This window comes from Oncorhynchus kisutch, linkage group LG11 (assembly GCF_002021735.2).
Source record: "Oncorhynchus kisutch isolate 150728-3 linkage group LG11, Okis_V2, whole genome shotgun sequence".
Lineage (NCBI taxonomy): Eukaryota > Metazoa > Chordata > Actinopteri > Salmoniformes > Salmonidae > Oncorhynchus > Oncorhynchus kisutch.
Genome location: NC_034184.2, coordinates 27519796 through 27536212, shown reverse-complemented (window position 1 = coordinate 27536212; position 16417 = coordinate 27519796). Strand labels below are relative to the sequence as shown.

At 42.0% G+C, this 16417-nt stretch overlaps 1 protein-coding gene across 2 annotated transcripts in view; it reads right to left on the bottom strand.

Annotated features, from left to right (window-relative positions):
- The window catches only part of LOC109898886 (testican-2-like), a 67653-nt gene that overhangs the window by 22255 nt on the left and 28981 nt on the right, over nucleotides 1–16417 (bottom strand). The window contains exons 2-3 of one of the 2 annotated variants that reach the window (XM_031835556.1): nucleotides 16026–16034; nucleotides 15054–15102 (exon numbers count right to left, since the gene is read on the bottom strand). In XM_031835556.1, coding sequence (XP_031691416.1) covers nucleotides 15054–15102; nucleotides 16026–16034 — 58 coding nt within the window. The remainder of the gene's footprint in view (nucleotides 1–15053; nucleotides 15103–16025; nucleotides 16035–16417) is intronic. The other variant, XM_031835557.1, reaches the window with a different exon arrangement.

The following is a 16417-nucleotide window of genomic DNA, read 5'->3' as shown; positions in this document are numbered from 1 at the left end:
CCACAGTTGGCACACGGTTGACGCCCTTGGGTACTCATCAACTGCACTGAGGCACTCATGTCTGAGTGACATCCACAGTCTGAGCACTGAGACTGCTGCACAGCTTGACCATGGAAGCACGTGCCTGTGCCTCAGAGATCTTAGTTGCACAGTGAGCTGTTGATTCCACTTGGGAAGCTATGGCTACAGCTTTTTACTAAAGTCAGATCATCATCTTCAAGGAGAAGCCTCTCCCGCACGAGTGAGCTGGAGGTTCTTTCAATAAACTGGTCCCTGATCATTTCATCTTTAAGATAAACAAACTGACATGACTGCGCTTGCCCTTTAAGGTCACCGTCTCACCCAAACGCTGTGCGCACTACCAAAAATGAAGAACACTCTGTTTCTTTGCTAAATGTCCATCCAAAAGTTCAACAGCTGCACCATATATGTGTGCTTCCCTGAGCGTTTGGAAGATGTGCAGGCCCTCGGCGCCAAGACAGCGGAGAAGAATGTCCCCTTTCCTCTCAGGGCTAACCACATCCAGTCCAGTAGGTAGCATGTACGTATCAAAGGACAACTTCCATCTGTCCCATGGGATTGTTGGTTCACCCAGGTGAGGAAAGGACTGCTCCGGTGGAGTATATTGTAGAAATACTTTCAGACATCCACGTTTGCCAAATGTTATGTATAAAAATAATAAAAAAAGAAACACTTGTTCTCAGTTGAAGCTGATGTTTATCTCAATGAGTAGCATCTAAAAAAAAACTATGTAAATAGGACCACCAAATCACAGTCATTTCAGATTTTTAAAAAACATATAAACAAAATAGACTGTCCAATCAATGATACAAATCATGGATGCTATAATAGACAATCAGTGATGAACACAACACAGCAAGTCCAATACAGGAAAAGCTAGACTAGAATAGCTTGCTGGACTTTATTTTTGTTTCGCGTTTCTTTTACCAATAGACTATTGGAAGAGGGACGCTAGCTCTTGTTTGCTGAATGTTTTATACAGCAGCCAATAGAACTCACAGGTAGATTGAAAGAAGAGTGAACGCGTGATGGCGGTAGACTATAGCAGTTATTTATTCAGACCCATAACCATTCTTCTTGAAGAGAAGTGAAAGCTTTCTGCATCTTATTCTAGTCCCATATTATTCAAGGATGTCATTAGAATGATGAAAATAAGGACAAGGAAACATATTTATTTTAACTGCTGAAAGTGAGGAAGGAATGAAGCCACACTAGAGAGAAAGAGGAGGTAGGATGATAACATTATAGGGGAAATACAAAAACATAAACATAACATGCAACAATTTACAGTTCATATAAGGAAATCAGTCAATTGAAATAAATTCATAAGGCCCTAATCTATGGATTTCACATGACTAGGAATACAGATATGCATCTGTTGATATAGATATTACTGTGATAGGCTATTGATGGAATATGGCTGAATTCTACCACTGCAGATAGAATTGTGTATGGGGGCGATACGGCGCTAGTGGAGGAGCCTTTGTCAGAAAAGGCCTTGTAGGAGACCGTTTCCCAAATGTGCAAATCCAGAAGGGGTAAACTGGCAATGCTGACTAGAAAAATTAACATTGTTACTGATCTGATGACTGAGTTGTAAAAAAAAAAAAACATGATTCAGTTCAATGAAATGTTGAATGGATTCAAAGATTTTATTCATTCTTATCATCACATGATACCTAAGGATGAAAGAAAAAATGATATGCTGAATTGGTATGAACCCAAATGGCAGCATATTCACACATTTCTAGTTCTGTGTCCAACATATAAGCATTTCGCTACACCCAAAATAACATCTGCTAAATATGTGTATGTGGCCAATACAATTAGATTTGATTTGAAATGGATTGCAGGTGCAGCCCCAGCACCAGAGAAACCTGATGAATGCACTGATGAGAAAGATGTTAAACCTACTGACAGTGTGTCCCAAACCTCCAGCCAAACCTTCAGCCGCAGGTCTAACAGGAGTTCACGCTCAGGTGAATCCTCCACATCCTCAGTCTGCATCCGATCAGAGGCCGACAGAGCAGCATTATTAACAAAGGCTGCTGCTCTCAAGTTCAAACACCTTCTCGAGGATAAGGAGGAGGAATTAAACCAACAAAAGATGGAACTGAGGAAAAGAAGGGAGACTATTGAGCTGCAAACTGAAATAGCAGCTGCCTCAGCAAAGCTCATAGTCTAGACATCTGTAGGGAGAGAAGGCCAACTCAATAATAGATGGCATGAATGACTACTTTGAGGAAATGGCAGAGAGATACAAGTTCTCTGACCTTGAATTTCACACAGGGCAGAGGGACACTTCTGCCAGGCATGCACCAAGTATGCGTCCCAAAGAAGGACCCCAATTCATTGAGCACATTGACCTTCAAACAGCCCAGGCTCACAGTGTTTCAGCTCAATCAGAACAGTCAGGACACAGTGTGATTCAGACAGCAGCTCACGGAGAGCACACTGCTGCACAAGACTCTAACCCAAGTCTGCAGGCCTATACAAGGCCCCTCTGTGATGACCAACTCACACAAAGGGCCACGGGGAGAACAGGCAAGACTTTCCAATTCACAGGACGGTGCTCAGGACACTTCACAGGAAAACATAGAAAACCCTCTCATCACCATTCTCCAAAGGCAGAATGAGGTTACTGCTATGCTAGTCAGCAACATCATTCCTTTCTGCCATCCAGAGAAATGACTCTTTTTGATGGTGACATTTTACAGTACAGGTCCTTCATTCAGTCATTAGAACATGGTATATAGGCCAAACTAGTCAACACAAACGGCACTTCCTCGAACAGTAAACCAGAGGGCAGCCTCAAGAGCTGGTTAGGAGCTGCCAACATATGGCTCCAGATAAGGCTATCAGAAAGCCAAGTGCTGATTAAAGGAGAACTACGGTAATTAATACAAGATTGCCAATGCATGGAGAAGGCTTTTAGCTGGCCTAGCATCAAATCCGAAGACCACAAGGCATTACAGGCCTATGCATTATACCTCAAATCAAATCAAATTGTATTGGTCACATACACATATTTAGCAGATGTTATGGCCGCTGTAGCGAAATGCCCAGAGGTTGTTGTAATGGAATGGTAGATATGGAAGACATGGATGAGTTGGATCTGGCCACCAGCTTAAAGAACATCATCCTGTAATGACCCTACAAAGTCAGGGAGAGGTGGAGGTCAGCTGCTTGTGAGTTACAGGAGCAGGCATGCAAGACTATTTGATCTCATCCTGTTCATGGAAAACAGGTGAGAATAGATCCTATACAATCCAAAAGCAAGACTCAAAGGCCATACGTCGAGGCTCATTCACACATATATTCACAAATACACAGGGGGCAGATTTGCTACCAGCATTTCATCACCAGAGCAACCCCCCCCCCCCCAAACCCAACACATCACACGTCTGTTGTGTAACGGCCGTCACAAATTGGAGCTGTGTCCACAACTTAGGAAAAGGAGCCACAGGGAGAAGATTGGTTTCCAAAAGGAAAAGGGAATTTGTTTTGGTTGCTTGTCAAGTGGGCACAAGAGACTGCAATAGACGTCTCAAATGCAGTGTATGTAACCAAACTCACCCGAGTGTGCATCATATTGATCAGAGAGACAGCAGAGCAGTCATCAGAGGCACCAGTGAGAAGAGCACTGTTTTCTCTGAACACATGTGGGCATACTGGGGCCGGGGAACAAGAATGTGTACTTGCTATTATGTACCAGTAAAGGTCAACCCCCTCTTGAGGGAGGGTCCGGTACGCCAGTGGCTGTGTGTCGGCACCACACACACACACGTCTTCCTAACAGGCCCACCGATGCTGAACCGGATGACGCGCACACAGACGCACACACATGTTACCACTGTATGCAACTACCAAGCCCACCAAATCCTGAACCGGATGACACATTCTCTCCCTCCCCCACCTCCATACAGCAACACTATATTTGGTTACATATCCATCAATACCTTAGGCTACTGCAGGCAACTGGGTCCTTACAACACAATACCACTTAGTGCTTTATCAATTAGCAAGACTTAAATCCCTTGACATTTCTATTCATTCTCACATCTCAAGCATTCTCATAACAGAATTGCTGTTCTCTCTTCTCTTCTAAATCAGCTCTTATGGCACAATTAGAGCAGATATTGTGATGCACAGAGGCATACTGTACACATAGTCATCTTATATCTATGCCTGTGGTGACCGGTATCATCTCATGTTATGGCATTGTAGGATGAAGAAGACTAAATCAGTAAAAAAGAGTTCTGCAGCAGATTATCATAGGAGATTATCATAGCAGATTATCAGAGCAAACCCACAGATCAGATTGGAAAAGCAAATCCAAAACAATACACCCCCTATTCGTCCGCCACGGGCCTGTTGTGCCTCACACTTGTATGCATGTGCAGACGTCAGAGCCACAGAAGAGTCATGGTGAAGATCCAGCCTGTGAAGAACAAGAATGCCCGCACACTGTTGAAGCTCCCAATTCACCGCTTTATTGACAAAACGGCTCTTCGTCAGATCAAACAAACCAACTGAGTGCTCACATCCCAAAATATCCACATTTCACCTCACATGACCATTGCGGAAATGACGCATGGTGGGTGCAAAAACAATGTGTTTCTCTAATAATCTAATAACAATGAGTTGGGTAAATGTAGTAGTTCCAGGAAATAATAAATATTTACAAAATGACCAAGATCATCACCCTTTCAGTCTATCATCAACTGGTCATTCTCCTCTGCTGCTGGCATTGATCGCCTCCCTCCCTCTCTCCCTCCCCCTCTCTCTCCCTCCCTCTCTCTCTCCCTCCCGAGGACTTAACCTTAGCTAAAGAAATAAGAAAATACATGCAAATAGAAAAGACAATCCTCGTAATGTTTATAGAAAACATTTGTAAATAAATCTTGTTGGTATAGCAGCCGCCACAATACCAGCGCTGGCAGGCTTGGAGTTGCGTTGTGTGTTGTACAATAGCATAAGGTGGTTGCCTTAGCCCAGTGATAATTTAACAGGCTTCCATGGATTAAAGTAGTGCCTGCACTACAACGATGACATCTCCATAGCAACAGGCTCTGTGCACTGCGGTCTGATGGGGGTCTAGTTTTTGGACTGACTGTGATTTGCAGCTCAATCTGCTATATTACTGAGAACTCGCTCTCTTTTTCACTCTCTCCCTCTCCGTACCCCCTATCCCCCCCTTCCTCTTCCTCCCGCGCTCCCTCTCTTTAAACAACCATCTCCCTTTGTCTCTCTGTCTCCACATCTACTCTCTCTTTATCATGGTCTCTCTCAACAGTCTCTTTTACATCCCGGGTCTCACACTATACACCCTTCTCCCTCTGTTTGTCCTCACATCATCTCTCACTCCTCTTCCCATCATCGCTCTCCATCTCTATCCTTGTTATGCCATAAGAGTGTGCTGCTATAAACTCTCCAAATTAGGCCCTGTATGTGGATATCCATCCGAATACAGATTATCATCAGGCTAATCCCTGCATATTGGGGCTGGAGAATGGGGAGCTCAGCTCAGTCCACTGCCTCATCATCATCTCTCATCCTCTGTTTACAAACTCTCTGCTACTAATGTCATCAGCTACTGCATATAGCTTTTTCCTGGAAATAGATAAACGGAGCTATTACTCAGACATCTTTAGTTTATGGACACACACAGTGTGCTCACTCACGTGTGTGTATAAATGCACATACACAGAACCACACACACACACACACGAGCACACACACACGAGCACACACACACACAGCACTCAACCATGGTTGTGTGTTTCTAAGCAGCCTTCACATACACCATGACCTGCGTCCTTATCGATACCCTAGAGTCCCTATAGCAGGGGTATTAAACTGCTAACATATCGATACCCTACAGTCCTTATAGCAGGGGTATTAAACTGTTAACATATCGATACCCTAGAGTCCCTATAGCAGGGGTATTAAACTGCTAACATATCGATACCCTACAGTCCTTATAGCAGGGGTATTAAACTGCTAACATATCGATACCCTACAGTCCCTATAGCAGGGGTATTAAACTGCTAACATATCGATACCCTACAGTCCCTGTAGCAGGGGTATTAAACTATAGACCTGGGGGCTGCAGAGTCAGCTAGTTTCCCTACCTCCTTAGAGTACATAATTGTTTCACCGTCACTGATTTGAGGAAATTGATTCAAGGTCATTGATTAGTCAGAGAGTGAACGTCCGCTCACCTGTCCTCTCTGGGTCAAACCAGTTGCTGAGCAAATTGCTATCAGGAACCTAGAGGACTGGACGAATCCTCCAGCTTTCAAAGCCCTACACATGATCACGAAAACACTGATGAAAAAGCCATAGGTATTGTATTTGTTGCATGGAGGGATGTATTGGGGTGATATTATTTATGTGTATAACTTTAGCCTATATGTAAACTATGTTATTTGTGACCTGGTAGTACCTTCCTGCTTTTGTGACAGTATTGCATTCTCTACAATAGTTGTGTCTATTGAGTCTACTAAATAACAATTATTCCATGATCTTTTGACTTGCGATTTATACTACATTCATATGGCTGTGTTTACACAGTCAGCCCAATTATTTAGCCAATTACTTGCATATCTGATACCTATCGGATCTTTCCCCTAATGTAAACAGCAAAACAACACACGGAATCTGATATTTTTACTTACAATTTATATATAGCACCTCTATATGTGGATTTAAATCCGGATACAAACCTGAACCTCCACATGTAACTTCTGTCTGGATTCTCAAATCAGATTTTTTTGCTATGAAGCATATATTTTTTTTGCACATCACCTACCGTTACCAAGACAACCCCCTCAACATTTAAAGGAACAGTGACCAGAAATGAGCATATCATCTGTATGCTATTTCAGATGCTACATTCTTTGAGTGAGCAAATCTGTAATAGGTCAAATGTAAAACTCCGTGTGGACAGTCAGTAAAAAGATAGGATAGGTCTATGGAAGAAAGATCTGTGTAAACACAGCCATTGTGTGTGACAGTATTGAGTGGGATTGGTTGTCTATCCTCTCTGGGTTTAGACTAATGAGGCCTGAAATGGTGTCTGATCAGCCTGGCTCTACAGTGAGACATCACACTGACTCTAGAGATGTCTGAGGGACAAAATCTCTCCCCCTCTCCATTTCTCTAACTCTTTCTGTATCTCAATCTCTCTTCCCCTCTCTCTCTCTACCTCCCTCTCTCGCTCTCTCCCCCCTCTATCCTTCTCTCCATTGCCTCATTAAGCCAGCCTTAGAGGAAAGCCTATCAATAGATTATTAAGATGAGAGCTCCAACAATTTCTACAGCATCGTTTGATATTTCAATTATTGATTATAATAAAATACAACGGACACAAAATGGACTCCAGCAAGACAATCTCTCTCTCCCCCTCTACCTCCTACACTCTCCCTCCTCTCCCTCTCTCTCCAGCCCTCTACAGGAAGTCATAATTACCCACTAATTAAACTCGGAGAGATATAGCAGTACTAATGGACTCAGCCATTTCATTCTCACTACTTTATTTGAGCTGCAAATCAAGACAATGGTCATGGACATGATTTCAGTCTATGTTCCAAATGGCACCCTATTCCCTATATCATACACTATGTTTGACCAGGGCTCATAGTAGTGCACCATATAGGGAATAGGGTGTCATTTGGGATGCAACCTGGATGTCATGACTTTATCTGCCTGTGGCTGAATTAAAGACAGAGGAGTAGAGAAAACACAGGGTACTCAATGTTGATTGGTAGGCGGTCGACAGCAGAGCTCAGAACCTCCACAGAGAGACAGAGACAGTCAGACGGCTACTGCTACAATGAGTTTACATCTCTAACATCACTTGAACTTTTCACTGAGAGGCCACTACACGTGTGGACAACATCTGACCCGAGAATACAAATGGGATTGTAAACAAACATTCACCCTGTTGTGTCTAATACACCAGAGCAGCGTTTCGTTCCTCAGTTGAGCACCTTTTTGCTCCCTTTTATTCAACCTGGGCTTGAGCGCGTCGTGGTGCATCGATTCTCATTCCTATGTACCGTGTCGTGTCTGATAAACACAGTGATCTTCAACCCCCAGTTTCTTGCCCAGCACTGGTCATTGTGATGTTGCTGACCGGTCTCTCAGATGGTTAGCTAGCTAGCCTACACTGATTTAGCCAGCTCTCAAGAGTGGTTGACAGGATTTCTTTCTGCCATTTAAATCCTTTGTCAGGCCACTTAAGCATTGTTTGGGGTCGCATAAGTCCAAACGGTGTAAATACAGTGAATTTGGAAAGTATTCAGACCCCTTCTCTTCTTCCACATTTTCTTATGTTAAAGCCTTATTCTAAAATTTATTGAATCGATGTTTTACTCATCGATCTACACACAATACCCCATTACGACAAAGCAAAAACTGGTTTGTAGAAATATTTGCAAATGTATAAAAAATAAAAAACAGAAATACCTTATTTACATAAGTATTCAGACCCTTTGCTGTGAGACTGGACATTGAGCTCAGGTGCATCCTGTTTCCATTGATCATCCTTGAGGTGTTTCTACAACTTGATTGGAGTCCACCTGTGGTAAATTCAATTAATTGGATATGATTTAGAAAGGCCCACACCTGTCTATCTATATAAGGTCCAACAGTTGACATTGCATGTCAGAGAAAAACCAAGCCATGAGGTCGAAGGAATTGTCCGTAGAGCTCCGAGACAGGATTGTGTCGAGGTACCAAAACATGTCTGCAGCATTGAAAGTCCAAGAACGACACAGTGGCCTCCATCATTCTTAAATGGAAGAAGTTTGAACCACCGAGACTCTTCCTAGAACTGGCAGCCTGGCCAAACTGAGCAATCGGGGGAGAAGGGCCTTGGTCAGGGAGGTGACCGAGAACGTTCTGACCATAGTTCTGTTATTTTATCTTTGTTTTAGTATGGTCAGGGCGTGAGTTGGGTGGACAGTCTGTTTTTCTATGTTGGTTTTTGAGTTCGGCCTAGTATGGTTCTCAATCAGAGGCAGCTGTCAATTGTTGTCCCTGATTGAGAATCATACTTAGGTAGCCTGGGTTTCACTTTTGAGTTGTGGGTGTTTGTCTTCCGTGTCAGTGTTTGTCGCCACACGGGACTGTTTCGTTCATTTCACGTTTATTGTTTTGTATTTCGTAGTGTTCAGTTTATGTTTTAAAATAAACCGAACCGATCCTTCTCGCTTCTCCTCCTCAGAAGAGGAGGAAGAGGTTCGTTACAGTTTTTGAATTATTTAAACCAAATTGAACATGTTTCATTATTTATTTGAGGCTAAGTTGATTTTATTGATGTATTATATTAAGTTAAAATAAGTGTTCGTTCAGTATTGTTGTAATTGTCATTATTACAAATAAACCCAAAAAATATATCGGTATCGGCTTTTTTGGTCCTCTAATAATCGGTATCGGCGTTGAAAAATCATAATCGGTCAACCTCTACCAAGAACCCGATGGTCACTGACAGTAAAAAGGCAGTAAAAGGCATATGACGGCCTGCTTGGAGTTTGCCAAAAGGCACCTAAACGACTCTCAGACCATGAGAAACAAGATTCTCTGGTCTGATGGAACCAATATTGAACTCTTTGGCCTGAATGCCAAGCGTCTCGTCTGAAGGAAACCTGGCACCATCCCTACAGTGAAGCATGGTAGTGGCAGCATCATGCTGTGGGGATGTTTTTCAGCGGCAGGGACTGGGAGACTAGTCAGGGTCGAGGGAAAGATGAATGGACCAAAGTACAGAGAGATCCTTGATGAAACCTGCTACAGAGCCCTCAGGACCTCAGACTGGGGTAAAGCTTCACCTTCTAACAGGACAACGACCCTAAGCACACAGCCAAGACAATGCAGGAGTGGCTTCGGGACAAGTCTCTGAATGTCCTTGAGTGGCCCAGCGAGAGCCCAGACTTGAACCAGATTGAACATCTCTGGAGAGACCTGAAAATAGCTGTACAGCAACACACCCCATCCAACCTGAAACCGCTTGAGAGGATCTGCAGAGAAGAGTGGGAGAAACTCCCCAAATACAGTTGTGCCAAGCTTGTAGCGTCATACCCAAGAAGACTTCAGGCTGTAATCACTGTCACTGTCACTGTTTTATTTTTCATTATGGGGTATTGTGATGTCATTATGGGGTATTGTGTGTAGATTGATGAGGGGAAAACTAATGTAATCAATTTTAAAATAAGGCTGTAACGTAACAAAATGTGGAAAAAGTCAAGGGGTCTGAATACTTTCCGAATGTACTATATATATTTATTGGGGGGGGTTGAAATTCTTTTTTTGGGATGGAAAAACGCTTTCAGTGTTAACTTAACTAAAAACAGATATAAAGTATGCAGAAAAGATTATGGACCTATATATATATTGTTTTGGAATATAATCTTTGAGGACAAACAACCACCAAAATAAAAAGATAGACAGTCAGGGAAAATTATCAAATAAATGCATTTACCAGTATAAATTATGTTATTATGTTTGATCAAGAGAACACAGCATTAGCCATGGTACAATGCATCAGATTTCAGGAAAATAGCTTTACAACTGCTAAATGGCAGAATATGCTAAATATGTAGAATCATAGGAAATTTGCTTTAAAACGGCAAAGTTCTTTCACAGCTGCATGGCAAAATGTATAGAATTACAGGAAACTGGCTTGTACATGCAAAAATGTCTCTACACTGCCCAGATGGGGGATTCAAAAAATTTCTCAATAATGTAACTGCGCTGACCCCCCCCTGCCATGCCCATCTGAAGACCCTTTTTGATTCCGAAAAAAAACCCTGATTGGGCGATGCATCATCCTAAATAAAGTTCATAGTAAATGACATGGACAGCACACAAACATATAGTGCCTTCAGAAAGTATTCATACCACTTGACTTATTTCACATTATGTTGTGTTACAGCCTGATTTCAAAACTGATTAAATCTTATTTTTTTCACCAATCTACACAGAATACCCCTTAATGACAAAGTGAAAACATGTTTTTTGTAATGTTTTCAAATTGATTGAAAATTAAATACAGAAATATCTCATTTACATAACTATTCACAGCGATTACAGCTGTGAGTCTTTCTAGGTAAGTCTCTGAGAGCTTTGCACACCTGGATTGTACAATATTTGCACATTATTCTTTAAAGCTCTGTCAAGTTGGTTGTTGATCATTGCTAGACAACCATTTTCAAGTCTTGCCATAGATTTTCAAGCTGATTTAAGTCCAAAACTGTAACTATACCACTCCTGAACATGCAATGTTGTCTTGGTAAGCAACTCCAGTGTAAATTTTGCCATAGGTGTTAAGTTATTGTCCTGCTGAAAGGTGATTTTTTTTCTCCCAGTGTCTGTTGGAAATCAGACTGAACCAGGTTTTTCTTTACGATTTTGCCTCTGTTTAGCGACATTCTGTTTATTTTTATCCTAAATAAATCCCCTAGTCCTTGCCAATGAACTAAGTGTAGCCATAACATGATGCAGCCACCAGCATGCTTGAAAATAGTACTCATTGATGTGTTGTGTTAGATTTGCACCAAACATAACGCTTTGTATTCAGGACATAAAGTTAATTTCTTTGCCACATTTATTGCAGTTTTACTTTAGTGTCTTATTGCAAACAGGCTTCCTTCTTTTCAGTGTCATTTAGGTTAGTATTGTGGAGTAACTACAATGTTGTTGATACATCTTCAGCTTTCTCCTATCACAGACAAACTCTGTAACTGATTTAAAGTCACCATTGGTCTCACGGTGAAATCCCTGAGCGGTTTCCTTCTTCTCCGGCAACTGAGTTAGGAAGGGAGCCTGCATTTTTGTAGTGACTGGGTGTATTGATACACCACCCTAGACCCACTCCAATTTGCATACCGCCCAAACAGATCCACAGATGATGCCATCTCTATTGCACTCCACACTGCCCTTTCGCACCTGGAGAAAAGGAACACCTACGTGAGAATGCTATTCATTGAATACAGCTCAGCGTTCAACACCATAGTACCCTCAAACCTCATCACTAAGCTAAGGAACCTGGAACTAAACACCTCCCTCTGCAACTGGATCCTGAACAACCTGACGGGCCACCCCCAGGTGGTGAGGGTTGGTAGCAACACATCTGATCCTCAACGCTGGAGCTCTCCAGGGGTGCATGCTCAGTCCCCTCCTGTGCTCCCTGATCACCCACAACTGCATGGTCAGGCACGACTCCAACACCATCATTAAGTTTGCAGATGACACAACAGTGGTAGGCCTGATAATCGACAATGATCAGACAGCCTATAGGGAGGAGACCTGGCCGGGTGGTGCCAGAATAACAACCTATCCCTCAACGTAACCAAGACTAAGGAGATGATTGTGGACTACAGGAAAAGGAGGATCGAGCATGCCCCCATTCTCATCGACGGGGCTGTAGTGGAGCAGGTTGAGAGCTTCAAATTCCTTGGTGTCCACATCAACAACAAACTAGAATGGTCCAAACACACCAAGACAGTTGTGAAGAGGGCACGACAAAGCCTATTCCCCCCCAGGAAACTAAAAAGATTTGGCATGGGTTCTGAGATCCTCAAAAGCTGCAACATCGAGAGCATGGTTGCATCACTGCCTGGTACGGCAATTGCTAGGCCTCCGACAGCAAGGCACTTCAGAGCGTAGTGCGTACGGCCCAGTACATCACTGGGGCTAAGCTGCCTGCCATCCAGGACCTCTAGACCAGGCGGTGTCAGAGGAAGGCCCTAAAAATTGTCAAAGACCCCAGCCACCCCAGTCATAGACTCTATTACCGCATGGCAAGCGGTGCCAGAGTGCCAAGTATAGGACAAAAAGGCTTCTCAACAGTTTTTACACCCAAGCCATAAGACTCCTGAACAGGTAAACAAATAGTTACCCGGACAATTTGCATTGTGTGCGCCCCCCACCCCTCTTTTACGCTGCTGCTACTCTCTGTTTATCTTATATGCATAGCCACTTTTACTATACGTTCATGTACAGGTATATACTACCTCATTTGGTCCGACCAACCAGTTCTCCCGCAGTGCTCCCGCACATTGGCTGTGCTCCCGCACATTAGTAACCACAATGCTCAAAGGGATATTCAATGTCTGCTTTTATATTTTTACCCATCTACCAATAGGTGAGCCATTGGAAAACATCTCTGGTCTTTGTGGTTGAATCTGTGTACAGATAATTGTATGTGTGGGCTACAGAGATGACATTCAAAAATCATGTTAAGCACTATTATTGCACACAGAGTGAGCGCATGCAACGTATTGTCGTGTCTTTACTATCATTAACTGAAAACTTTTTATCAAAGATTCTCTGTAATTAGTTACTACGCGATCAACTGATTAATCACGTAACTAATTAACTAGGAAGTCGGGGCACCAAGGAAAAATATTCAGATTACAAAGTTATCATTTCCTAAAATAACTTTTCAGATATTTTATCTGATCAATTAGTACTTTACCTCACGTTAGTCTCATTCCAAACGTCATAAATGATTGGTTATCTGCACGAACCCAGTCTTCACTATGAGTCATCCATACATCAATTAAATCATTTATTTATTACTAACTGAGTAATTCACAGAAATGCATAAACAAACAAACAACCGAGGTAAAAGTAATGATAGGAGAATGTACCCTAGTGGGCTAAACCGGCATGGTGGCTTGTTAGACAAAAGGTGAAGTGGGGGTCGACCAAGAAGTCACTACAAAGTGATAATTATAACAATTGAAATGCTAATTCTTTGCACATGAACGCTCACTCATTAGGGAACAATTGCAATCAACATATATATTTACGCTCAGTGTGTCGTCTTGATCGCCGGTGAAAAGTACATTTATTTTGTAGAATTGTCCCTCTCTCTCTCGGTTGTGGTTAGAGGGGATTGTTCAGAGTGACATTCGTTATAGAATGTATGTTTCGGCGGTTGTCGTTCTTCGCGTTCAATGATACCGAATTCCTAGCTTCAGACTAGTAATTAATATCAAAGACTTGTTCTTATTCTGTCGGTATCGATGGTCTAAGAGTTTAACCACGTGGTACGGTTAAAAGATTCAGCAATGGTCTACAACCTTTGTCCTCCTAATGGAGGAAAACATGGTCTGCAACCTTTAGCCATCTCATAATTGAGGTAAGCTCAGTCTGCTGATCAAAAACCCGAGTGGGAGTTTTATTCGGAAGGGCCGAAGAGGGCTGTCCCAGGATGTCTGACCCTAACTGGGCTCAGGGGCGGTCCTCTGATTTAGTTAAAATCAAAAGGGAATTGTATTTTTCGTCATTAAACAGTCCAAAATCATATTTCACAATTATACAAACAGTATCATACTCACTCATTCATCTTATACAACAATTAGATGTAAACCTCATATCTGAGGCTATTATATAAACAGCGTTATGGTGATGTGGCCACACCGTCTCCCATTAGCTTCCCCAAGTTGTACCAAAGGGACCAGTTCGTAGCTGGATTCTTCACCGATCTTTTATACTTTCTCCGGAACATGAAATTTGTTTGTACCTCAAGTCCTGTGAGGTGGAAGAATTTCCCTTGTGCTCTATGAAAATGTACTCTCTCTCTACTATGTGGCCATGTGGCAGGGTCTTCTCAGGAATTTACGACCTCTGACCACAGCAGCCTAGTTGAAGGAGGCAAGGGGGAGGCAGGGAGAGGGGGATGGGGTTGCTATACCCAAAGAGGCCAACGTCATGACAGTATTATGTGACTTGTTAAACAAATGTTTACTCCTGAACTTATTTAGGCTTGCAATAACAAAGGGGTTGAATACTTATTGACTCAAAACATTTCAGCTTTGAATTTTTAATTAATTTGTAACATTTCCCCAAAAGTAATTCCACTTTGACATTATGGGGTATTGTGTGTAGGCCAGGAACACACAATCGAAATTTAATCCATTTAAATTGAGGCTGTAACACAACAAACTTTGGGTGTGAATATTTTCTGAAGGCACTGTAATAGATAAAAGGGTACTTGAAAGAACTTAGGTGAAACATACTTTCATTAGAGCCTCCCTGATTCTCATCCAAGGTCCGCACATAGTCATCCTGCAGAGACAGAGAGTTCCAAGTTAACCCACAGTAAAATAAGCATCATGATTAACTGAGTGAGTGAGTCAATGGTTGCTTCCCAAATGGCACCCTATTCGGTATATAGTGCACTATTTTTGACCAGAGCCCTATGGGTCTACATAGGGATTTAAGGAGCAGCACGGCAGCCTGTAGTAATTCACCAGAATAGTCTTGCACACACTGTGTGACCCAAATGGCACCCTATTCCCTATATAACGCACTACTTATCCCATGGGGCTCTGGTGTAAAGTCAAAAGTAGTGCACAATATAGGGAATGGAGTCTGGATGCATACGGCTGTGGAACATATGGCTTCAGGGGGAAGCAGGCTTTGAATAGTAATCCTGACTTTTTATACTTAAAGGAAAAATCACTCCACAACTATCTTTTGGTATTTTTTTCATTAGTCCACTGTTGATACAGTCCCAAATGTTTTGCATGTCAGCAATGACGTTTTCAAGATACAGGACTTTCAAAAAGCAAATGATAATTTGCCACATCATCATAGTGATGCGTTTTGCATCATATGAAGTCATTTGCATCATCATGATGATGCGGCAAATTACATTTGCTTTTTGAAAGTCCTAAATCTTGAAAATGTCATTGCTGACATGCAAAACATGTTGGGACTGTATCAACAGTGGACTAATGAAAGAAATGCCAAAAGATAGTTGTGGAGTGATTTTTCCTTTCATTACAACAATAACCATCCTCATTAAAATGGACAAATTGAATGAGAGAGAGAGAGAGAGAAAGTGTCTAGGGCGGGCGGGAGAGTGAGGAAATTGCAATAAAGAGAGAGAGACAGAGACACAATGAAAATGAGTTACAAGTATTTTTTTAAAGACATCAGACAAAAGAAAAAGGGAAGAGTAGAATATAGATTAAAAAGAAACTGACCTCTACTTCCTGGTAGAACGAGATGCAAAAGAGAAGAAAACAGAGGGATAGTTTGAGGATAAGAAGTGTAACATCAAATATATCGAAGTGTATTAATCAACATTCATCAAGATCTTCAGTATACAGTGTCTCTTGATTATTGCTAAGGTTTCCACAAAGACACAATACATAACAACCAGCTTTTGTTAGCAGTGAATTCACATATAATTGCTTCTGCAACAGGCAGAGAAAAAACAATATTGTTCAAAGCATTTGTATCCTCATAAAACTGAATGCACAACAGAAGTAAAAGAAAGAGCAAGCATATTTCCCCAGTATCAATAAATATACACAAATGTACATTGTGATATCCTCCCTGTATCTATTTGGTTGTGAATATGCTCTATAGCAAA